This window comes from Sus scrofa, chromosome 1 (genome assembly GCF_000003025.6).
Source record: "Sus scrofa isolate TJ Tabasco breed Duroc chromosome 1, Sscrofa11.1, whole genome shotgun sequence".
Taxonomy (NCBI): domain Eukaryota; kingdom Metazoa; phylum Chordata; class Mammalia; order Artiodactyla; family Suidae; genus Sus; species Sus scrofa.
This window is the reverse complement of record NC_010443.5, coordinates 29,008,191-29,035,091: the sequence shown is the minus strand read 5'-3', so window position 1 is coordinate 29,035,091 and position 26,901 is coordinate 29,008,191. Positions and strand designations below refer to the sequence as shown.

General features: G+C 36.4%; 1 protein-coding gene across 2 annotated transcripts in view; it reads right to left on the bottom strand.

Moving 5' to 3' along the window:
- Nucleotides 1-26,901, bottom strand: part of HBS1L (HBS1 like translational GTPase) — an 83,650-nt gene that overhangs the window by 17,336 nt on the left and 39,413 nt on the right. For both annotated transcript variants that reach the window (XM_021087600.1, XM_021087595.1), the window contains exons 5-10: nucleotides 16,633-16,741; nucleotides 11,304-11,566; nucleotides 10,664-10,829; nucleotides 7,127-7,244; nucleotides 1,373-1,519; nucleotides 228-302 (exon numbers count right to left, since the gene is read on the bottom strand). In XM_021087600.1, coding sequence (XP_020943259.1) covers nucleotides 228-302; nucleotides 1,373-1,519; nucleotides 7,127-7,244; nucleotides 10,664-10,829; nucleotides 11,304-11,566; nucleotides 16,633-16,741 — 878 coding nt within the window. The remainder of the gene's footprint in view (nucleotides 1-227; nucleotides 303-1,372; nucleotides 1,520-7,126; nucleotides 7,245-10,663; nucleotides 10,830-11,303; nucleotides 11,567-16,632; nucleotides 16,742-26,901) is intronic.

Below are 26,901 nucleotides of genomic sequence, written 5' to 3'. Positions count from 1 at the left end.
TTAATAGGTGGAAAATATCTTCTACTTATACTACATCCAAGCCAATGTATAAAATATATGTAATTTTCTAAGATGAAGTAATCCAAAGAACATAAGATATACATAATACCAGGGGAGATAAAAAAAAAAATTAAACATTCTGAACAAGACAAGAATACTAAAGTAGTTTTTCTTCTCCTATTAGTAAGATAAGACTTAAGGAAAGTAACCAAATAAAATTATCTTACCTTAAAACCTGCTTGCTTAAGAAAGTGCCCAAGCTTTCCAGTAATCTCTTGAAATCTTTCTTGTTGCCAATTAACCTAATAAAGATCCAATTTATTTTTAAAACTATACTTTAGACCATACTATATATAAAATTTAAATTTCTGAAATAAAATATAAGATGATAAAATATAATTATAAAATTTATTAAATATAAAATCTATTAAAATTTAATTAGCTCAGAATGTCAGATCTTACTATCAGTATGATCTATAAGTAACTTTTCCTGCATCAGAAAACCTGGAAACAAACTCCAATATATGTAAAACTTTTTGTATATTCTAAAAGTGACTTCAAATGTGAGGAGAAAAAGTGAGTAACTTATTAAGTTGTGCTTGGACCAAATACCAAAAAAAAAATTACTGACACACCCCAACCTCCAGTCAAATAGACTTCTTAGTATATGTACATGTAATAGGAACTCTAGTTAACCAGTCTCATGAAATAGTATTTAGGGGTAAATATAACAATGTCTGTAACTTACATGGAAATTCATGTCAAAATAAGATGGATTAAAGAATGGATACAGGGGTAGATAGACAAAAAAGTGATCAAGCCAAGTGGTAGAATACTAATTAGCAGATATAATATGGGTGTTTACTATAAAATCCTTTCATCTTTATGTTTGAAAATTTTCAGATTAAAATACTGGGAAAATAAAAAGCATATATGTAGCAATGATACTATAAAAGAACTATGTAAAAAAACCTAAAAAAGAATGGCTTATATATTTATATAACTGAATCACTTTGCTGTACATTTGAAATTAATACATTTTAAATCAACTATGCTTCAATAAAATAAAAAATGAATTTATTTTTTAAAATATGACAATTGTACGAATAAAATGTGTATACTAGTCACATCTAAGGTCATCAATATGATAGGACAGGATCCTTTTTTGGTTTGTTTTTTTTTTAATCATCATAGTTAATTTACAATGTTCCTTCAATTTCTGCAGTACATCAAAATGACCCAGTCATACATATACATACATTCTTTTCCTCATATTATCTTCTATAATGTTCCATTACAAGTGATCGGATACAGTTCCCTAACATCATCTTAATTAGCAGCTAAAATTAATTCTCACAAAGGTTTTAAATACCTGATCCATTTTATTGACTGCAACAGCAAGCTGGGTTACTCCAAGAGAACGAACCAAGAGGCCATGTTCTCGTGTCTGTCCCCCAGTCTCAAATCCGGCTTCAAACTCTCCCCTGCTGGCATCTACAACTAAAACAGCTACATCTGCCTAAAAAAGAGAAAAAAAAAAAACCCTAGAAATAATGTCACATCATTTTAATTCAAAGGACAGACTATTAAATCAACGATGCTGGGTCAGATTTTAAAGGCAAATTATAACTTGACACCAAATCAAAGGAATTATACCAATGGATTAAAATTTTAAATAGGAAAAAATTCTAGCATATGGCCAAAAAATAAATGACATAGAGAATAAAAAATTTCCATATTTGATTACATAACAATTACAATAACTGGGCAACGGAGGAAAAAAATTAAAACATAAGTCAACAGCCACAAATATTTGAAACATGTAACTTCTAAGGTAAAAGTTACAATCTTAAACTCGAGCCTTTACCAAAAAAAGAAAAAAGTCATAGCTTCACAGAAAACTAGTTAAAGGATACAAGCAAACAACTTGCTAAAGAAGAAATATAAATGGCCAATAAACATTGAAAAATTCAAATTTATTACAAACCAACAAAAAGGACATTAAAAACACATCAGCACATTCCTCCCTTATACCACTTTCATGAATCACATTAGTAAAAGACGAAATTAATTACATAGGCAAGAGCGCAGGGTGATTGGCATTAACACACACCACCTGTGGGACTGTAAGGCCACCACCTTTTTGGAGGGCATTGTCACAATGAGTACCAAGAGCCTTAAAATTATATCTATTTTGCTTCCTACCAACTCTATGTTTAGGAATTTATCCTAGAGAAATAATTATGGATCTACAAAGATATTTGTAGGAGTATTGTTTATAATGATGAAAAGTTGTGAATAAATGAATTTTCAAAAAATAGCATATTCAGAGTTCCCTTCGTGGCTCAGCGGTTAATGAACCCAACTAGGATCCATGAGGATGCAGGTCTGATCCCTGGTTTCGCTCAGTGGGTTAAGGATCCAGTGTTGCTGTGAGATGTGGTGTAGGTCACAGATGCAGTTCAGATCCAGCGTTGCTGTGGCTGTGGCAAAGGCCAGCAGCTGCAGCTCTGATCGGACCCCTAGCCTGGAAACGTCCATATGTCACGGGTGAGGCCCTAAAAAAAAGGCAAAAAAATAAAAATAAAAACAAAATATTCACCTTCTAGAGCCATGGAAAAAGAACTTGAATAACAAAGTTCCCTAAACTTTGTGGACCAATTTGAAAATCAGATGAAAGACACTTCTCCTCTTATATTCCATTTACACACAAAAAAGGGATTCTCTAAACTTAGCTTAGCTCTTTTTCTTCTTTGGCCTTATTGATATTAGTTTTACAGGTTCCCACTATTCTTTTGTGTTGATGCTTCTTTCTGTGTGTGACTCCACTTACATCATATGGACGCAGTCTTTGACAACCATTTGTGCAACCACAGGTGTTCCTCCATTCTCAGCAATGATTTCTGTCAGTGCACCGTCAGGACATTTCTTAAATGAACACTCTTATCTTTCATTTATCCCTTTTACAGTTTTTGCCTCACATGCATACCTGTTCTTATAGAAATCTGCTTTTCTGTAATCCAGGATATAATGTCTAAATTTGGCACTCCCCTCTTCAGCTATCTCAGAGTGATAATCATTTTTTTCACAAGGGTTCTCATACTCCATTCACATCAAGCGCTCTGGCCTTTCTATCAGAAGAGAGTCCACAACAGCATTTATCTTTGTTGTTTCCTCAATGATAATTCATGTTTCTCCTATTAGTTTTTAAAGATTTTTCACATACATCATCATATAATCCTCACCATGACAGAAAATGAAATGGTCATGAAATGGTCATAAGTAAAGAATCTATCAGATACTTGCCTTTGAACACAACTTTATAATTTAAATCAGAAATATCATGTACAGAGAGTTCCCGTTGTGGCTCAGTGGTTAACGAATCCGACTAGGAACCATGAGGTTGCGGGTTCGATCCCTGCCCTTGCTCAGTGGGTTAAGGATCCGGAATTGCCTTGAGCTGTGTTGTAGGTTGCAGGGTTCGGATCCCATGTTGCTGTGGCTGCGGCATAGGCCGGTGGCTACAGCTCCAATTGACCCCTAGCCTGGGAACCTCCATATGCCGCGGGAGCAGCCCTAGAAAAGGCAAAAAAGACTATATATATATATCTATATCTATCTATCTATCTATCTATCTATCTATATATCATGTACATACTTTGGTAGGGGCAATTTACACTATTATTTCTATTCTTTTTTCCCTTTATTCTTACCCAAATACTTCTGCTTTACATCTACTCTTAAATGCAGCATTCATAGCCAAACCTCCACAACTTATGTTAAACTCATTTCTTCAATGAGATCTAGCGCTTTTGATCAAGGATTCTTAGTTAAGAGCACAAACTAAAGCGACTGATTTGAAAACTAGCTCTTTCACTCATGTATGTCACTACCAGGTCTTACACCTCAGGCAAATAGACAGCTGTCTCACATCACAGAAACACTGAGGGGTAAGTGCAGTTTATATAAAGAACCCAGACCTGCTTTCCAAATCCTAGGTTCAATGGCTGTAAATCTCCTTCTCATCAAGTTTTACAAATAACTGTCAAATTATATTTACTTTCTTGTGCTAAAATTTGAAATTCATTGAATTGGTATTAAGTCAAAAAGTATCCTTCCTAATCCTCTTTCCAATTACCATCTCAAAAAAATTACTAGGCAATTCCTCTATCTTTCAAAGGAATAGCTTGTCTTTGGGAGCTCAGATACCTACACATTTTCAAGGATTCAGAAGAATACCCCCCAGGATAGCTTCAAGGCTTTTGAGTGGAAAAAGCAACCTCTCCTCATCCATCATGTGTACTGTGTATATTCCTCTTACAGAACATCCGTGTTAGCATTTCATCCTCAGGTCTTACCGTCCTATCCTCCTACCCTGTGATTTCCTTGAGGAAAGGCAGCATGTCCTATATGCATCTTTGTATCCAGAAAGCCTTCAGCAGTATTTTGTACCCTGGGTAAGTAACTTAATATCTTTGAGCCTATTTCTTCATTTGTCATATAATGGAATTCAATTATGTAATCTCTGAAGTCCTTCCCTAGCTTAATACCATCAGGAATTTGAAATAAATGTTTATGATTTCTCTAGACTCTAAGATGTTAGGATTAAAAGAACATTTTACTATAATTGCTTATACTGGTGTTTGCCTCTCCCATTAAACTATCAAAATATGCTGTATAGTCCATCATATCCCCATGTTGCCTACCATTATGCTTGGCACAGAGTAGACATTCAATTCACTGAATGAAAACATACACACACACACATACACGTATGCACAAGGAAATAAAGAGAAGAGTATATTGCATCCTTTGGTAAATGCAATGAGAAGTACATCAATTTAAAATGGAGATAATATGGGAGTTCCTTTGTGATGCAGTGGGTCAAGAATATGGCATTGTCACTGCAGCAGCTCGGGTTGCTGCTGTGGTGCAGGTTTGATCCCTGGTCTAGGAATTTCCACAGGCCACAGGCCAGATCATAAAATAAAATAAAATGAAAAAATAAAAGTCGGAGTTAAGAATCCAACTGCAGCAGGTCTGGTCACTGTGGAGGCACAGGTTCAATCCCCAGTCCAGTGCAGTGGGTTAAAGCATCCAGCAACTGTCACAGCTGTGGCATATGTGGCAGCTACAGCTCAGATTCAATTCCTAGTCGAAAAACTTCCAGATGTTGCAGGTGCAGCCATAAAAATAAATAAATAAAAATAAGATAAATACATCAAATGAGGATAATATGTATTTTACAGAGTTGTTATAAGGATTAGATTAACCTAAATACCTAGTACAGTGTCTAGTCTGTGTTTAGTACTCAATCAACTGTGATAATGATCACTTTTCAATCTTCATTATCTCATTCAGTCCATGGACCTTAAAATAATATTCCGAAATGTCATTTTTTTTCAGGTTTTCATTTTTTCTATTATAGTTGATTTACATTGTTCTGTCAATTTCTGCTGTAGAGCAAAGTGACCCAGTCATACACACACAAATATATATATATACACATTCTTTTTTCACATTATCCTCCATTATGTTCCATCACAAGTGACGAGATACAGCTCCTGTGCTATACAGCAGGATCTCATCGCTAATCCACTCCAAATGCAATAGTTCATATCTACCAACCCCAAACTCCCAGTCCATCCCACTCCCTCCCCCTTTCCCTTTCTTAAATACAATCAGCTTTCTTAAATTTGAGTTTATCTTCAAATATGTTGAATTTATTTATATATTACCTTTTTTAGGGTGACAAATGCTCATAAAATTTGTTTATAAACATTCCCTTTAAGTGGGTGGAAGAACTCAGAAAATGGCCATTGCTGAACACTTTTGCCAAGTGACACCAGCAAACTTTTGAACTCTCCATATTTTCCAATAATAATCTATTATAGAAGAAACTAATGTCCTATATGCATAGTGCTATTTTCATTATTTCAATTATTTAAAGCAATTACCTTTCCCTTTTTTCAGCACCCTCATTAAGAATCATGTAAGTTTACAAGTAGCAATTGGTTTTGGCCACACCTGTGGCATGTGGAAGTTCCTAAGCCAGGGATCAACCTGCACCACAGCAGTGACAATGCTGGATCCTTAACCACTAGGCCACCAAGAAGCTCCCCTGTAATTGTTTCTTCATCCTATAAAGAAAGTAAATAAGAGTTCCCTCATGGATCAGCGGGTTAAGGATCCAGCATTGTCACTGCTGTGGCCCTGGTTACAGGGGTGGTGCAGGTTTCATCCCTTGTCTGGGAATTTTTGCATACCACAGGCATGGACAAAAAAAAAAAGTGAATAAACCATAGGGATAAACTTCCAAGCCTCACTATTTCTGCATAAATTAGCTCTTTAAAAAGATATAGGACTTGAATATAAATATAGTAAAGAGGTAGATATTGAAATATTCACTCCAACTTATTAATAAATGAAACATAAAGCTATGCCTCATCAAGCACCTTATAATTATTTTTACTATTTGTAGCTTTTAAACATTTGCTTTTTTTTTTTTTGGCTGTGCTCACAGCATGTGGAAGTTCCCAGGCCAGGGACTGAACCCAGGCCACAGAAGTGACAAAGCTGAATCTTTAACTGGTAGGCCACCAGGAAGCTCCTACATTTTCTTCTTTGTAATAAATCAGAAAAGGTTTTAGGAGTTCCCATTGTGGCTCAGTGGGTAAGCCACAATGGGATTAGTATCTAAGAGAGTATCTAAGAGATCAGTATCTAAGAGAGTACAGATTGGGTCCCTGGCCTCTCTGAGTAGGTTAAGGATATGGCATCGCTGTAAGCTGTGGTATAGGTTGCAGATGTGGCTTAGATTCTGTGTTGCAGTGGTGTAGGCTGGTAGCTGCAGCTCCAATTAGACCCCTAGCCTGGAAACTTCCATATGCTATGGGTGGGGCCCTAAAAAGAAAAAAGAAAAACCAAAAAAAAAAAGGAAAAGGTTTTATAAAGTACCAATAAAGAGATCATGAAAAATATAATATTTCTCTATTTTTTCAAATTCTTTAATAAGTTAAAATTTTAAATTTTAATATTTTAAAAGTTATAATCCTGGAATTAAAACTTCAACATCAGGAAATTTTATATACAATTAGTATACATCGGTTACGAAAATATCTGGTACCTGGGCTGCTCCTGTAATCATATTTGGAATGAAATCCTTATGGCCTGGAGCATCCATTAATGTAATAACTTTGGTTGTAGTCTCAAACTTTGTCATACCAACATCCATTGTTACTCCCCTTAAAGAAAACACAAAATGGTTAGAATGCACTATAGAAATCATCAGTGTTATGGATTAAATTATTTAATAATATAGGCAAAATGACAGTCTAAAGTCTTAAGCAATAATGGGAATTTTTTTTTTTTTTTTTTTTTTTTTTGTCTTTTCTAGGGCCGCTCCCGCGGCATATGGAGGTTCCCAGGCTAGGGGTCCAATAGGAGCTGTAGCTGCCAGCCTACGCCAGAGCCACAGCAACGCAGGATCCGAGCCGCGTCTGCGACCACAGCTCATGGCAACGCCGGATCCTTAACCCACTGAGCAAGGCCAGGGATGGAACCTGCAACCTCATGGTTCCTAGTCAGATTCATTAACCACTGCGCCACGACAGGAACTCCTGGGAATCCTATTATATTGTCTATTATGTTGAATAACTAGGCTCGGTAGAACTTCTACTGTAACAGAATTACACCCGCATGACTTTAAAATAATCACTTAACCAAAATGACTGATATTTCCCATTTCCCTTTTTTTTTTTGAAGTAAGAAGTAGTGCAGATTGTGAACAAAGAATACTATATAGAGACCTCTCTGGAGTGGGGAACAATAAATACTGCGCATGAAAAAAGATAAAAATGAAGAATGACTACCAATAGGTAGGCTTTACTAATTATAGAAATAAACCTATAAAACTTTCATTTGCAGGTTGGTCAGTATGTTAGACATTTAGCAAACAGGAAATATCAAAGGAGATGCACGATTTTTTAAAAATTGAGAGAGGAATGGTAGTGGTTTTGCATCCCATGTCATCCTTCTTTGAGTCCAACACAGTGCCTCTTCTTATCCATAAAAATGTAGGTTCAGATTATAAAAAAGCCCAGGCAGTGTTGCTGTTGCTGTGGCTGTGGTCATGGCCAGCGGCTACAGCTTTGATTCGACCACTAGGCTGGGAACCTCCATACGCCGTGGGTGTGGCCCTAAAAAGACCACAAAAAAAAAAAAAAAAAAAAAAAAAGAAGAAGTTCAGAAGAGCCTACAAAAGCACCAAATCTTTCTAGATTTTAGGAATTTAGAAAGGGAAGTCAGGTGGGCAACAAACTGGGTACTTATTCATCCTGGTTTGGCCAGGATAGTCCAAAGTAAGAACTGAACACTTCCTTTGACTACCAAAGTGTCCCAATAATTATAACAGTAAATTATGTGTTCACCCTAGCAGTAAGCTAACCATGGGTCTCCTTAGTCAAGTTATTCTAGTTTAATTCAAAACCATGGGCTATATGAGTTTGCAAAAGCCATCCTTAATTCTGTTTAATAATCCCCAAATAACTGCCTGAGAACAGTGATAAACTAAGGCTGAGTCTGAGTTTCTCCCTGGTCTGCTCTGAACACATTTTTTTGACCCAGCTCTGCTCCACCTTTGTAACTGAAAGGATATGAAAATGTCACTCATACTACTCATATATGTCTAGCACATGAGAACAGAGGATTTATAAATATTTAACATGGTGGGATAAGCAACTTGTATTTTTGAAATGCTACGAGGGAATATAGTGTTGAATTAAAAAGCCCATTATGTATCTGGAAGCTGCTTCTATCTACAGAACAAAGGAATATTCTAAAAAATTCTAGCATGCTAAACCACAGAGAACTTCCAGCAGCAAACATATGACAGCCAACCAGCAGATTTATTATTTAAAAACACTACAAGTATTAATTATTCTAAGAAAGAGATAAGATTATTAGCTCACTTGCCCATTCAACTACTCACATATAAACTAATTCATGCAAGCCCTTCTAACTTAAATTATACTATCCTCAATCTCTTTACCCACTTAATAGATGGAACAAAACAAACCTAAAAAGCCATATACTTTAATAATCTGCTTGATAAGCTGATAGGCAGGAATTATTCAGTCTTCTAATACTGCTATCATACAAAATTCTACTGTCTTCCAATATTTGTTTTCCAAAAAATTGCAACTGTCCAACTATTTTTTCTTACTAGGTTGTAAAACAAGCTTGTGATACTATAAAGAGTAAAAAAGACACCTATAAGAAAAAAACAAAACAAAACCCAAGTCACTACAACATAAACTCTATTTACCAGAAGAGCTAAGGAATATTGTGACATGCTCTATTGAGAATTATCTTATACATTATAATGTAGACTATCCAATACTCCAAGAAAACACACATATAGATTTTTAAAAGATATGAAATCCAAATATATTCTTTAATCATATTCAGAATGAAGACATCAGAGAACACACAGTAAATTCTTTGTTGATTTAGCTTTCAGAGTCTTTATTATTTTGACATAGTAGGTATACTTGCCATTTCACCTAATTGTAAGGTGTCCTCTTTCTTTCCTGACAAAGGTGCCAATGGCTCCCCCATCCCTAAACAGTTCTAACATGAAATATATTACCACTCTAAAAAGACTCCAAAGCAAGTCTTTTGCCAGAGATACATGAGTAGCAGTGTTCTCTCAGAATCTCCTCAAAGTTAACACTGAACATAGTAACACATACAGGAGTAATTGAGTAAATTAGATCTATATGGTAGGAGACAGTGTTAGTTACTTGCTGACTCCATCTCATAAAAATATAGTACAGGAGTTCCCATTGTGGCACAACAGAAACAAATCCAACTAGGAACCATGAGGTTTCAGGTTCCATCCCTGGCCTCGCTCAGTGGGTTAAGGATCTGGTGTTGCTGTGAGCTGTGGTGTAGGTCGAAGATGCAGCTTGAATCTGGCATTGCTGTGGCTGTGGCACAGGCCAGCAGCTACAGCTCCAATTTGACCCCTAGCCTGGGAACCTCCATATGCCATGGGTGCGGCCCTAAAAAGACAAGACAAAAAAAAAAAAAAAAAAAAAAAAAAATATATATATATATATATATATATAGAGAGAGAGAGAGAGAGAGAGAGTACAGAAAGTATAAAGATGAATTAAGTCTGGTAATTTGAATTTAATGTTCATTTTGTTTCCACACAGAAGATACTTTACTACAAAAAGTTACCTTTCCTTTAAAACCTATTAATTATATATGTAAGCATATATTAATATATATACATTTTAAATTCTTGCTTCTAATGTTAATTCAAAATCACGATAATGTGACAGTAAGAAAAGTGACAACTGAAACTTGTCCCACAGAAAAAATAGCTAAGTATTTATTGCCTTTTTCTCTGTTTTTAAAAACAATTTTGATAAACATTCTTTTAAACAATTCTCATAGAATCAGGAAGACTAAAAAATGTATATAGATTACAATGAAAATTACAATAATATTATTTCCCTGATAATTAAAAGCTTTTTTTCTAAGAAGTCTCTAAAATATTTCATGCTTTGTTTCATGCATACTCAACACATATTACATACTTATTTAAAATGCTATATACCATTTCAGAATGAAAATTTTGAAATATAGTGACTACCTTTCCCTTTCTTCTCCAGTCTCATCCAAGACCCATGCATATGCAAATGAAGCTTTGCCAGCCTTCTTAGACTCTTGTTCATACTTATGCATAGTTCTTTTGTTTACATTACCCAGAAGATAAAGCAAATGGCCCATCAGAGTACTTTTCCCAGCATCAACATGACCTAAAGAAAATGGATTCAGGATTAATACGAGGTACATTTTCCAGATGTTGCTCACATTGAGGCACTGCATGAATATGTAATTCAATAGTTCATATCATTGTTTAGAGTAATAAATACCTATTTTTACCAAGTAATAGTTAAAATTAACTAAATGGAGAAAAAAAGAGCATGTCTCTATCGAGAAGAGGGAAATGTCCTCAACTTCTGGAAATTAAAATTGTCAACGAAACATGCCATTTTCAAATGTTCACAACGTGAAAAGGCCACAACCAAGTCTAATGACCTCCTTGGTAACATGGCATTACTTTACCCAGAGTGACCTTGGTAACTTGACATTATGATGCAATGTCTCCTTGCTTCATATATATTTACACCCACGCAGAAACACAGAATGAAATGAGTTTCCATGCTGCCATAAGAAAGTTACTGGGCTCAGGCAGCTGACTGACAACCCAGAAGAACCAAGGGCATTACCAATGACCACGAGGTTGAGGAGCTGCTTTCCTCCTTGCCGCTTCTCCAGTTCCGCTTTGATATCTATTTGCTGCCTCAGTTTGCTAGACTTTTTCACTGGTGTTGGTGTTGAGCTCTGCTCTTCTGATGCTTGAATGGTGTGGGATGGAAGAGCTGATTTGGAAACGGTCTCAAGTACATCAGAAGAAATGACAGTGTTATCTTCACTAGAATGTCCTTTTTGAGGTGTGTGGAAATTATGACCATTTTCTTCAGCAGTTACTCTACAGAAAGCAAAGACAGGAATAAAGTGTTTAAAGCAACTCAACTGACATCCTCTAAGGTCAGAAGGCTGGAGAAGTTGTCTCTTCATATTTCTTAAACTTGCAGACCAAAAAAAAATGATCTCCTCTAAGTGGCTAGAGTCTGTTAAGGTGGAAATGATAAGTAGCCAGGCTCAAACCACACAAACACAGACTTGAAAGATCCCAGGAGAAAAACAGACTACCAAAAACTAAGATAAGAAGAAAATATCCTATAAAATAACTGAAATTCAATGTGTGAGCCCAGAGCTTAGCAATCCAACCCTATCAAAACAGATGGCATAAAGGAGGGATTCTGTAAAAATTGGCATCAAATAAGTTCCTGGAGTTAAATTAGTATTAAAAAAATAGTTTTATCAGTTTTTTTTTAATTTTATTGGAGTATAGTTGATTTACAATGTTGTGTTAGTTTCAGGTGTACAGCAACGTGAATCAGTTATACATATATCCATTCTTTTCCAGATTCTTTTCCCATAGAGGTTACTACAGAGTGTTGAATCTCCATGCTATACCATAGGTCTTTGTTACTCATCCATTGCATATAGGAGGGATAAAATGGGAAGCTGAGGATTTCCCTTGTGGCATAGTGGTTAAGGATCCTGCATTGTCACTGCAGCAGCTTGGGTCACTGCTGTGACTTGGGTTCAATCCCTGGGCCAGGGAGTTTCACCTGCCACAGGTGCAGTCTCAAAAAGAAAAAAGGAAGGAGGTTGAGACTGATATCCCTAACTCCATTCTTCCAACAGGACAGACACTTAAGATCTTTTTTACTCAAGCACCATCCTTAAGGAAGATATCTCTAAACATCATTACTTTTTGGCATAGGAGTTTTAATTCATGAATTAAACAAATACTTGATTCATTAAAAACTATAACTTATAACTGGTCCTGATGTTGAGGAGAAAAATAGATACAGAAATGAAAAAGTTATCAACCGATCCCAAAAGCACATAATCTATTGAGGGACTCAGATATGTAAAGTAGAAACAATAGCACCTAGCTTATTTTCTTCTTGACAACGACAATGGCTCCAAAAGTAAACACAGATCTTAATTCTTCCTTAGCTCTTTGACCACCTCCCCAGAAACTGTATCAATGCTATCCCAGGGACAGCTGTAAAAGATGTGATCTAATCAAGCAGCCTACCATCTGCCTTACCTTACCTTACCTTCAATGACACAGAAAGATTTAGGACAAAGAACAGTTAAATTGCAAGGTATCTTAGGAATGAAACCAATTAGGAATTCACATTGTGGCTCAGAGGTAACGAACCCAACTAGTATCCATGAGGACACAGTTCAATCTCTGTTCTTGCTCAGTGGTTTAAAAATCTGGCGTTGCCATGAGCTGTGGTACAGGCTACGGATGTAGCTTGGATCTTGAGTTGCTGCGGCTGTGGCGTAGGCCAGCAGCTTCAACTCCAATTCAACCCCTAGCCTGGGAACTTCCATATGTCGTAGAGGCGGCCCTAAAAAGACAATTAAAAAAAAAAAAAAAAAAAAAAGAATGAAACCAATTATACCCAACTCAACATGGAGCTGGCAGAAAACAATTATATACAGAAAGCAGTTTATAAAAATCACTTATGGGTTTCAGTGTAATGGAAATGTATATGAATAGTAAATCTATTTTCTTCTTGCGTACCAAAACAAATAACAGATCCACTGTTCCCTCTCAGTATATTTTTATATGCTCAACACTGACCTTTCCCTTCAGAAAGAGACACATTACTTATATTTGCAACTTCATTAAAAACCTCATATATATTCTCATTTTATTTTGCTTTTGCAAATTTCCACTAACCAACTTTGGTGTTCACTTTTTAGCACTGCTTACACAGATTTAGCTTCATCTTGAACTACAGGGAAAAATTTAAGTATATGGAAAATGTCCCCATTCTTTTAAGAGTCCACAGACTAAGTCAAGTAAATCAAATTTAGGCATAATTTGGAAACATTTATTTGAATGATCATAGCTACTGCTAAAATAAAAACATGACAACTCTGCATTTAGAGGAGAGTAAAAAAAAAAAAACTTACAAATTACAGTGAAAGCATTCAACTAAAATGACTAGACAAAAGACTCTGGTTTTTTTTTTTTTTTTTTTTGTCATTTCTTGCGCCGCTCCTGCGGCAATATGGAGGTTCCCAGGCTAGGGGTTGAATTGGAGCTGTAGCCACCGGCCTACGCCAGAGCCACAGCAACACGGGATCCGAGCCGCTCTGCAACCTACACCACAGCTCACGGCAACGCCGGATCCTTAACCCACTGACAAGGCCAGGGATCGAATTCGAAACCTCATGGTTCCCAGTTGGATTCGTTAACCACTGAGCCACAACGGCAACTCCAAGACTCTGGTTCTGATCAGATCTGGATGAAATCATAATCTCTGGCTTCAAATCTTTCTGGTTTTAGTGACAGAAGCTTTTCTTCAAAGGAATATGGAAAACAGATAAAAGCAGAACAGCTATAGTTGACACACTGGGCGGAGCCCTGAAGCTCACCTCACCAATCTAGGGAGCCCTACTCAGGGCACGACGAGCATCACAAAAACATGGTCTGACTCGATCACTTCATTTACAATTCATTAACTTGAAAGGTTTGCTTTTCTCTCACCTTCACGATAACATTTCCTTCAAGTGAAGTTTAGGCAAATTGCAAATTAGTTCACTAAATTATACAGTGTTAGGAACACGGCCAAGGTAATTTGAAAAGCATCCTAGGTAAGTCTGTATTTAATAAAAAATCTAAGATGAGGTCTAAAAATGATGATTTTGGGTTCCAGGTGATAATTACTTACTGGTGTGAAAGAAAAATTGAGTTGGCTGAAAATATGTTTTCAGGTGCTTACTGATACAATTGTATAACCTTACCTATTATGATCCTGGAAAGCTAATGATTTAGATTTAAGAGGTTAACCTTAGAGTTATTTATTTTCTATGCAAGATTCTAACCATTTTTACTTATATGCATTTTCTGGAAAGGTATTACTATCTTTAATATTAGGGAAGAAAAGTTTATCGTTTCAGTTTCTTCTAAGAAACGCAATATCCTTTTTTCTATAAACGGCTATTGGGAAGTACACTACATAGAAATCTGTGAGGCTGAAATCTTGACTCGGATGCTTCACAGAGACCAATTCAGAACAACTACTTAAGTATCACCCCTACTATAAATTTCCTTAAAAAAAATCCTATAAAAGCATTTGATGTAAAGATAGCTTGACCTTTGAGCAATACTACGTATTTCTGAGTATCTCCATTGTACCTGCAGACCCTCACATTCTCATGACCTCTCCCACAGCGCCACATCAAAATACCAGCTCATAGGCTGCTTTCTACCTTTATACTACCTCCAAGTTTATTTTTTAAATAAAATATATTTCCCCAATCGATAATTATTTAAACAACTCTTCGATGAAATGAATATGATTAATGGTCTGTGTTCTCATGAAGCATTTATTAGTCTTATAAGATTCTGAAAAAGTATAAAGATTGCATTACACTTGTAAAGTACAGAGGTAGGTTTCCAAGAACTATTTACTTGTATTTACTATTTATTTTTTTCTTGATCATTTATTACCCATTATTTTTATAAATATTCACATACACATTTACTTCTAATATAGAGATAGATTATTATACATAGGTAAATCTAGAATAAAGCCTATTTTCTCATTCCCCTTTCTTTGTGCTATGCTCATCTGCATGTTGCTTTCTAAGCCTCTGAAACCTTCCGTTATGTAAGATTATAAAATCCTTAGAACAAGGAATTATGTATTCTATTTCTTTTTTCTCAGTGAAAATAATCCCATAATAGGATTAAACAGCACTCAAAATACAAGTATAAAAAAGGTTATTTATGATTCTGACAACCCAACTCCAATTCAGAGAGAAAAGACATACACTGAGCTTTTTGTTACTGAAACAGGATCAAAATTATTTTAATGAGCTAAAATTATTCAAATTAAAATTAACATTTTTATTCATCCAACCATTCAACTAACATGTACTAAATGCCTACTCTGCCTAAATATGAAGTCTTTCCCTCACTAAATTTGAACTCTAATAAATAAAATCTTGCCTCTATAAAATCAAAAAAATGAACTAGGTAAACATTAACTTTCTTACCAACCAAGACTCAAGGATATTTCTATTAATTTACATAAGAGAATACTATAAGAGGGGCAAAAACGGCTGCTGAGTTTACTTTCTGAAATTGAAAAAAAAAATTCTATTGTTTATATTTGATACTAGTGTTTCTTGTCTAACTGGTAGACAAAATATATATAATTTATAAATAGATTTAGGGAATGACTGAAAAACCTAAACAAATTTAAAGAGGTTTAAGTTAATGTCTTCTTTTTAAATACTTAATGAATTTTACCACATTTATAGGTGTACAACAATCATCACAACCAAATTTTACAGCAGTTAATGTCTTTCTTTAAACTGTACTGTACTATCTCAAGCATCCCACTTCCCTTGTTCATAAAAATTCCTGAGAGAATTCTAAAGATTGTGTATAGAAAGAATAAATGAGTGCTTCTCAAGTATCAATTATCATTTCTCACTAGATATTTACAATTCTAGGTTTTATGTCTTTGTTATACTGATCCTTTAACTCAATGACAATCTAAAAGAGTTTAAAGATAACAGTAAAAAAATTTATTAAGTCTATGATTCACCAACTACATTTAATTCCCAAATACTGCTTACCTCTGCCATCTAGTGGCATGTGGATTCCCTACCTCACAGTGCTAGATTTCACAAAATAATAGGGTTTTTTTTATGTTAAAGTAGCTATATTTAACCTGTATGAGCAAACTGAAGTGAAGTAGGTTAATATACATTGGTAAGTCTAGAATCAAGCCTAATTTTTCATCCCCTTTCTTTTTTACTAGGTAGTACTGAGGACCTATTATAACTTCAATGATCACATTATGCAAAAGTGAAATAGATTCTCTCATAGTCTAATAAGGAGACAATACTAATTTCAAAAAAGAAAGGAAGGGTTAAAAAGCTTACCCAGGCACTTCGAATCCCATAGTTTGCTTCTTTCCAGATACAGTCATTTTAGCAACTTTTGGCACAACATCTGATTCACTTCGAGGTGACTGGGAATCTATCGATTTTCCTAATTAAAGAGTAAAATATAAAAGACTAATTAATCCAAGTTGATTCCTAGAAACATTTATTACATATTGAATGCATGACAATTTTTCACAGAATGACATCTTTATATATTTTTTTGTCTAAAAAATTCAGTGAAATATTAAAATGCTTGAAGAAATTCTTCTGTCACCCTATTCTGGGAAATCCCCTATTGTCAGGACTCTGCTGTGCTTACTCTCTACCAAATCTCTTCCTAATTTTGAACTGACTCTTTAGTTTCAGTATTAAGAGGTTGCAAGGTGGTTTCTGCACTGAGCCTCATGCTGACATTACACCTAGACGCTGTATCACCCTCTCCTACCACACCCTTTCACGATACTAAAATTATTTGGTCAGTTAGCAGATGGCTAAACTATTTTTAATCGTGATACCTATAAACTGATGAGCAAGTTGAGAGTCTGCTGAATTGTGCTAGACACTGCATATATTTTGCTTGCACACAATACGAAACAGTAATATATCTGATATCTAAAAAGAATGTGGGGGAAAAGTCAATAGAGGAAAAGTGAATTAAGAACATGAAGGAAGATAAATTATAAGCTTAATCAAAGTAAGACTTTTATGCATTTGATCCTTTAAAAATATATTTGTAATTCATGGTATTCTTTAGAATTGTATCTTTAAAACTTTCAGTAAGAGTACCATCAGGATGGGGTCCACATAAAATTATGGAAACTTGCTACACTGGTAAATATATATACAGAAACTGCTACACTGGTAAATATACATACTGAAATTACTTTTAAAAATTAGAAAAGATAAATTAACGTACACAATTTATTCAAAATGTTTTTTGCTATTTGCCTACTATCTGCCAAGCACTATGCTGTAACTATAATGGTGAACAAAAGCAGACATAATCCTTGTAGTGAAAGAGCTTACAGCCTATTGGAGAAACTATAGTAAATGATCACAAAAAAATTCAGAACTGTTACTGGTGTTATAATCTGTATATGGTACTATAAGATTTAGTGACAGGGAACATGAATTAGAGCACCTCCAGTGGAAAATCAGACTTGAGCAAAGATGCCAAAAATGAGTAAGAATTAACTAACCAGAAAGGAAGAGGATTCCAAACATATAGAGTAGCATGTATAATGGCCCTGCTATGGGAGGTGCCATGGACTTCAGAGGGAATAAAAGCAGAGGGGGAGAGAGACAGATCCCAGTTAAACAAAGCTGAAGAGGGGGACAGTAGCTAGGTAATGCAGGATCTTTAAGCCACAGCAAAGATCTAATGTTCATTCTAATAGAATTGGAAGCCAACAAAATGATATAAGAAAGTAGGGGAAAGGGAAAGAAAGGAGAGAAAAAAATAGTCAGGCTCAAAAAAGAAGTCTGGGCTGCAGCATATATTTGTGATTCATCGGCACACAACTAGTTGTTGAAGGCACTGACGTGAGTGAGGTCACCATGGGAGAGAATACTGAGTAAGAGAAGAAGTGGTCTGAAGACAAAGCCTCGGAAGAAATTCAACCTTTAAGCACAAAACAGAGGACAGCAAGAAAGAGGACAGTGAGCCTACCAAACGGTGAAGAAGGAGAGTCAGAGGAGGCGGGTGACAAGGAAGCTAAAAACTAAGAGTGTTTAATGGGCTGGCATCACCAAAGTCTGAGGCTGCTGTTCAGTCAAGTGAGACGACGGAAAACATTCACTAGTGACATGATCCCTTTAGATAAAGGTCACTGGTAGAGTCAGCAAGAGCCATCTGAGAGAGGTGAGGAAGAAAAGTCAGAATGAGTTTTCAAAAACGTGAGCAAACAGAGACAGCAAGTACATGCATACTATCTCTTACCCATAATTCCAAAATTTAACCTCTAAAAAATTAAGGGGTTTTTCCTTTTAATTCATTTGGAAGCAAAACCCGACCTGGAGTAAAATGAAGCTGTTTAAAGCCCTTATTTATCCACTGAAAGTGAAAAGCCACACATTTCAGTGCAGAAATAACAGTGCGATGATTATAGGGAGCTTCCCCACATCCCACCGGGGATATCACACCATCAACATTAATGTTCTTCTAAATCTAAGAAATTCTGAATTCTGAGTCAAATCTGGTCCCAAGGACCTTAGCTCAGAGATCTATAGATATGGACAAATGCCCCTCTTAAAAAAATCTGGTTGGAAAGGGAAGAATATGGTAGGACGGTAGCAAAAGGGAGATATGGGATCATCTGAGGCAGATGATAAAACTGAGAGGGACTGGTTCAAAGTATCAGGGAGGAAAAATATCATGTTAGATATTTTACAATTTCTGAGAAGGCGGAGAGGGGTGGGACATAAAGCACAGGTAGAAACTGAATTAAGACAGGAGAAAGGCAGTTTTAATAATAGAAGGCAGATTTGTATGCTGAGAAGCTAGAAGATGAAAACTCTTAATGGTTAGCTTCTATTTCTCCATAACATAGCAGCAAGTTACCTGGTGAGACTGAAGGAATGAGGTAAGTAAAAAGACTGGTGAAGCAAAAAAGTTTTCCAATAGCATTGTTGAACACATACACAAAAATAGGGAAACCACTGGATAGTATTGAGGACCCATTTAAGATCTGTAAGAATGAATTTGCAGTGGAATCAGTCTGCCTTTCTATGACTTTTTCCAGCAATGGTCAGCTATTCAGTTACAGGCACAGAGAAGACAATGACTGCTTTATTCAGGGTTGATTCCACTCAACAGGTAAAAAGGCGGGGGGAGGGGGGGTGCAGAGAAACACGGTGGTTGAAGACACTGGAAACAAAAGAGGGAAAAGGGGTTTGATCCCTTGGCCTGGGGAACTTTCACATGCCAAGGGTGTGGCCAAAAAAAAAAAAAAAAAAAAAAAAAAAAAAAAAAATTTGGAGTTTCCATTGTGGTCCAGCAGAAAGGAATCCGACTAGGAACCATGAGGTTACGGATTCAATCCCTGGCCTCGCTCAGTGGGTTGAGGATCCAATGTTGCCCCGAGCTGAGGTGTAGGTCGTAGATGTGGCTCAGATCCCGCGTGGCTGAGGCTGTGGTGTAGGCCGGCAGCTACAGATCCGATTCACCCCCTAGCCTGGGAACCTCCATATGCCACGGGTACACCCTAAAAAGAAAAAAATGAGGGGGGTTATTGAAATTTTAAATGATGAGCTTTAAGCTGGATTAAACAAATAAAATGCCAAAGGAAGAATACAGATGCACTGGGAGAAAGTTAAAGGATCCAAAGGCCAAGAAAAGGTCATGCTATAAGAAGTACAACCAGGTGGTTGTGGTCAGGATGGGACAAGTGATTTCATGATTTTGGAAGAGTGGAGTGACACAGTGAAGTGCTGATGAGAGGTGATGGTCCCTGGAAATGAGGTGGTCAAGGAACTGCCAAGTCAAGTAAGCTGTGATCATGAAGAACTTAGGGTATAGAAGAAAACGCTAAGTCAGGTGCCAAAGTCTTTAATGAATAAGAAAATGTGACCATGAGGCTGTTTAGGAGATGAGAGTGGTGAAGACTAAGACAAGGCTGATTCAGGCAAAAGAAACTTCAAAGGAAAGATTTAGGGAAGAGGGGGAAGGCTGGGGGATGAAGGAATAATGGTGTCGGAAAATGCAGCAAAGAGAATCAAGTTGACCTTCTGGACCCTGGGGTTTGAGAGGATATGCACAAAGTAAGGCAAGAAAGTGGAAAACATACTAAGAAAACAAATTTGAGAATTATGGAAGGGTTTGATTTTCATGACAAAAGTAGCTCCAAAGTTATATAGCAAAGGTAGAGAAGAGTAAGAGGAGTGGAGGAAAGGAAGGAAATTGAGGGCATGACGATGACAATGACAACTGTGATGATGGGGAGGAGGAGGGCACGGGAGTGGTGTGTGTGGGTGGGGAGAACACCCCTGATTAAGAGGAGGCATGGCCAATGTTGGCCTCTGTCAAAATAGGGAAAAACAATTATAGAGCATAAAAATATCTCAATCCAGGCTCCACAGGGCTAATTCCTTCCTATTAAGATTTTAATACTTTCTAACCATTTTGTGTGTTTAAAAAAAAAAAAAAAAAAAACCTTGACTCACTTATAAATTGAGTACACTGAAATACTGTAATTTGACTTTTCACAATATGGCCTTATAGTATTTCTAGGGATACAGTAAATATATCATTTTTCATTTTTGGTGATTCTTCTCTACCCAAGATGCAGTATTTCAAAAATTTGGTTATTTAAATGTAACTCTTTTTTAGAGGAAAAATAAGCATAGGACTATGGGTTTGAATATCACCCATTAAAGCAATGGTTCTTAAACTTTTTAATTTAGGTCAGATACCACTTTGAAAAAGCTAGTAAAAATAATGGGACATTTTTGACAGAAAAATACAGCACATACATTTGCATTCTATTTCAAGGGTGTCAATATTCTAACCCTAGAACGCTCCCCTTGAGAGATAACCTTGACTCAGGCTATTTTGCAAGAATGTTCATTCAATTTGATGTTATCCATAGTCAATGAAAACATAAATTTTCCACTAAGCTGCTGTTAACAGCAATGTGATGTACTTCCACTTATCCAACCACATTACAAAGCTCTGCTCATAACTAGCATCGTGTTCAGAATGGTCAAAAATGAATGAGTAACTAAAATAACTAGTCATGGATCAATAAGAGATACATATACAAGTATGCAAACCCATCACATAAAAGTGTAAAATGCTTACTGTGTTCCCTCATCTTCTCCAACCAATTAGAAATTCATTTACTGTGCAACAACCTCAAGAAACTGAGGTTTCAGTTACATTTTCAGAAAGTCCCCAAATAATGGGAGTACTGGAGGGAGAAAAAGGACCTTGGATTCAGATTCCTGGTCTGCAACCAATGAATTGTTAACCTACCTTACAGCTTAAACAGGTCATTAAATCTCACTAGCTTCAGTTTTCTCATCTACAAAATGAAGTAAATTAAATGATTCCTAGTTCTATCAATGTTCATGTCTAAGACTCCCAAACCATTAAGATGACCTTTAGATCAAATACCCTACTAGGAGGCAAAGTAAAATGTGCCATTCCAAAGGAAAAGTATCAGTGTCATCCCCAAGCCATGTAAAATCCACCCACCAAATCATGGGTCACCAAAAAGAAATGCATCCTGAAGATTCATGTATTAGTGATTAGTGTTCAATCTCTTGTGGGATGGAGAACTGATCATTTAGAGTTTTCATCTGGATAGAAATAACAGCTACCCCCAGTTAAGTCCAACCTGCTCGTTTTATAGACAAAAACAAAAACAAGACACAAAGAAGTGACTTGGCCTTAGTGGCAGGGGCTGTACTTAATCAGCTCACCTACAAGTCTAGTTCCCCTTTCTCAGCCTCCAATTGTCTCTAAAGTTGATTCTTCTTCGGTACCTAGTGGTTACCCCTTGCTGGGCTGCTTCCTCCTGGAGCTATGATCTAAATAGCAGAATCTAGGTTTTCTTTTGAATCTGAAAATAGTCTAGGTCTCCTGTCCTATAGCCTTTTTTTTTCAAAGTATATTCCTTTTTAAAGTATTCAAAGCTCAACTTCCTGAGCACCACATCACTGTCATAAACTTGCTGAATTTAATGAAACTTTCTGCTTCCATATCCACAAGATTTATCCTCTTCTGACTCATTCCTTTGGTCTTTAAAGCGCAATCAGTATTTAAGTACTGGCTCTCTGAGAGTAGGAATTGACTTATACAAATGTCCACATAGTACGTAGCACATGACATAGCACTCTGATTACAACAAGCATTCAAGAAACAGAGTTTAATGATTAATTCCTAAGAGTTTAAATTTTGAAACTATGAGGTGATCTCTATTGTTTTTGCAAGTTACCTTAGATCTCTTCTCTGGCAATAACCTCTATCTGCTCTCCACCTACTTCTTGCACTTAATACTAGTCACCTCCTAATGTTTAGAGATCTGGGTTCTAGAAAGCCAATCTGGCAACTTTTATGTGCACTCATTATGTTTTCCTCTCAGGTGGTTTTTATTACCTTCACAATAACCATGCAGAGTGGGTATAATTACCCCTACTTTAGAGTAACTTAAGTTCAAAGAAGTTGATTTGCCAAAGATTATACAACCCTGACCTGTGAAATAGCTAGATTTAAAAAAATAATAAAAGATATGACTCAATGGTGGCTATTCTCAAAGAGCTTATATGCTATTCTGAGAGATAATTGGAAACAATGTAAAGATTAAGCTGTAGAAACAATAAGCAAGAGAATTCTAAGTATATATCTGACTAATTAGGGACAACTTAGCAAATGATGAGATTTAACCTGATACTGAAAAATAAACAGGGAGTTCCCATCATGGGGCAGTGGAAACAAATCCAACCAGGAACCATGAGGTTTCGGGTTCGATCCCTGGCCTCGCTCAGTGGGTTAAGGATCCGACATTGTCATTAGCTGTGGTACAGGTCACAGATGTGTCTCCGATCTGGTGTTGCTGTGGTTGTGGCATAGGCCGGAGGCTACAGCTCTGATTCAACCCCTAGCCTGGGAACCTCCATGTGCCATGGTTATGGCCCTAAAAAGACAAAAAAAAAAAAAAAAAAAAAAAAAAAAAAAAGAAAGAAAGAAAGAAAGAAAGAAAGGAAGGAAGGAAGGAAGGAAGGAAGGAAGGAAGAAAGAAAGAAAGAAAGAAAGAAAGGAAAACAAAGAGGAGGAAAAATAACATGAGAAAATTCCTATTTAAAGGTTAACGGGGGAAAAAATTCTGAAAGACTGGGCAGTGATCAATGAACTTTTAAAGTAAGACTATATAATTGAAACTTTGAAGGAAAAAACTTTCTAATAAAAACAAGAAAGTTCTTTTTTATTTTCATGGACTAGTGGTTTTTTTTGCTTTTTGTTTTTTGTTTTTTTGTCTTTTCTAGGGCCACTCCCGCGGCATATGGAGGTTCCCAGACTAGGGAGCTAATTGGAGCTGTAGCCACTGGCCTACGCCAGTGACACAGCAAGGTGGGATCTGAGCCGCGTCTGCAACCTACACCACAGCTCATGGCAACGCCGGATCCTTAACCCACTGAGCAAGGCCAGGGATGGAACCTGCAACCTCATGGTTCCTAGTCGGATTCATTAACCACTGAGCCACAATGGGAACTCCTCAAGGACTAGTTTTCTCATTCAATAAGTAAAAAGTAAAACAAGTAATATTAAAAATTCTAAATTAGGGAGGTTAATTACTGAGACTATTTAGAATGGGAAAGGCTAAATTAAGAATAGATAAGAGAAAAACCATAGACACTTACATGTAATAATGATTTCTCCATAAAAACATGCTGCCATGTCTCATCAGTCGATAATTCCTGAACTTTTCCCTAGCCATTAATGAGGGATCTCCCACTCTTCAGTCCTAGGATGCTTTACTTCTACCCTGAAGAGTCAATTCTACTTAGTCCAGCATGGCAAGAAATCTAAGGCTTTGCCATCAGAAAATTCACAATCTTGAGCCCAGTCATTAAAATATTTCAAAGACTGAGTTTATCCCATCTGTAAAATAAGGATATTACCACCTATACCATCTACCTGACAAAGATATTATAATATACTTGTGAAAGCACTCAAAACTATAAGAATACTCGCAAGTTAAAAAAAAAAAATTAGACCTTTATTCTATGGAATTATCACTGTTCATAAAATATCCTAGTCAAAAATGACTGCTGAAATTTGTGGTCAATGCACACTTACTATAATTATCTTTACTTTAATCGACTGGGTATTGCACCCATTAACCTCTTTTGTTTTTTAAGTGATTTTAGGCAATTATAGGATCAAAAAGTGCTAGGATAAACATGCACCTAGTCATAGATAAACATAACACAAAAAGTATACCTGACTTTGATTTTAGCCCAGTGTTTTGTTTTGTTTTTAATCTGCTTAAGTGCCAGACAAGTAAGTTTCAAGAGTATATAACCCCCACCAAAAAAAAAAGATCTGGTAGTACAAAATCCAGTGGGACTATTGGGGGGGGGGGGAAATATGCTTGTGGATATATATGTATTACACAAGTAAACATAAAGTATGTGGAAATATATACAAAGGGTTAATACACACACACACACACACACACACATATACAAAACCCAAGAGCTCCAAACAACCAGTTAGAGAAAATGACTCAGAAATCGAAAGTAAGCAATAAATAACCAGTTCAAAATATACAAGTCAAAGGCGTGGCAGAGGAAACGGGGGTGGGGGGAATAAGCAGGAGGAGGGAGGAAAGGACTGAAAAGAGGAGATGGGGGAAAAGAAGGAACAAAGGGGAAAAGAGAGTAAGAGGAATAGGTAGAGGGATTTCTACTCTTTAAAAATAAGCATCTGGTTTTGCAAAGGGAAAATGGGAAAAAGAGCGCTGATACTGTGGGGCAAGACTGCAGCCTGGTACAATCTTTGGCAGGGAGAAATTTGATAAAATCAAAAATTTTACTACGTATACTCTATTTCTGGGAAAGTGTTCTACAGAAATATTAACAGTACTGTGCAACAACATATGAACAAGATCGTTTATGTGGTGCTGTGTATAATGGCGAAAAACTACAGCTGTACCTCAAAAGGGAATGGTTAAACAAATTATGATGCTCCAAACGATGAAATAGTTTGCTTCAGATATAACAGCAGTAAACTTACATGATTAAAAAAGCATGACACATTAAATGGGAAAAGTAATCTCAGTATTTTGTAGTAAAGATGCTATACCATTTATTACTGGCATTAAAAAGTTTACACAAATGTTAAGTGACCTTTTAAAAAAAGTGAATACTTCTAAAGAGTGATATTAGGAAAGAGAGGAAGTGACTTTTCATTTCAAAATGCTCTAGTAAGGCGGAAACAGTTCTGCCTTTTGTGTTAAGTGGCCCCTTGAAAGGCTCTGAGGCTTCTTGACAGCTAGGACTGCATCTTTTGGATTTTTCCATTTCTGCAACTGGAATATCTGATATACTGTACATCATTTATACATGTTTGCTGAATGCTAAATCAAATAAACGAAATCATTTCCTGATAGCTCTTTCAATGCTCTAATAAATCCCTAAAGGAATGAAGGTGAAACTAAAGGAATTATAAATGTGATGTCTTTGAACATGTAATCTCTTCCTGGGGAGGAGAAAAATTCGTGGTAAAATATATGCTGCACTCCTCAGATTTTCTAAAGCAGGATTTCTCAATCTTGGGACTATTGATATGTTAGGCCTTGGAGGCAGGGGTGAGAGGTGTCCTATGTATTGCAGGATGTTTAAAAGCATCCCCAAAACATCTACAGACATAGTCAAATTTCCTTTGTGGGGTTAAATCACCTCCAGCTGAGTACAGCTAGAAAGATTTATTAGCAAAAAAAATGAAATACATATTATACACCATACAGGAGAATCCCAATAACCACTCCATGTTAAAACCCTCCAAGTCACTTGTCACTTGAAAGGCTGATAAAGTAGGTAAGACATTATTTACTCAGCTGCCAGATGGCTTAATTGGAATCCAGGCCCCACCACTTTAGTTATGTGACTTCGAGTGAATCATTTAACTTCTTTCTGTGCCTAGTTTCCTCATCTGTAAAATGATAACAATATTAGAACCTACCTAACAGGAATGCTAGGAGAATTTAATGAGCAGGCACAGGTAAGGTATTTAGAACAATGCCTGGCATATAATAAGTACTCAATGATTCACAGCACTCACAGAAAGCAACATAATCCGTGGGTCTCTGATGTCATCAAAGTATCAACTTCCTTTCCCTCATTTAACACCAAGAGAATTTACAGACGCAAATTACTATCACAGAATAATTCATGACAAGGAAGAGGGAAATGCCAGTTGTGTGACATCATGCTAGGTACTGGAACAGATACCAGATCAAAAAATAAGGCAAGGAGTTCCTGTCATGGCTCAGCAGTTAACGAACCCAACTAGTATTCATGAGATGCTGGTTCGATCCCTGGCCTTGTTCAGTGGTTAAGGATCTGGTGTTGCCATGAGCTGTGCTGTTGCAGGGCAGATGTGGCTTGGATCTGGAGTTGCTATGGCTGTGGCATAGGCTGGCAGCCGCAGCTCCAATTCAACCTTAGCCCAGGAACCTCCATATGCCATGAGTACAGCCCTAAAAAGACCAAAAAAAAAAAAAAAACACCTATTCTCAAGAAATGTTAAGTCTAATAGAGATA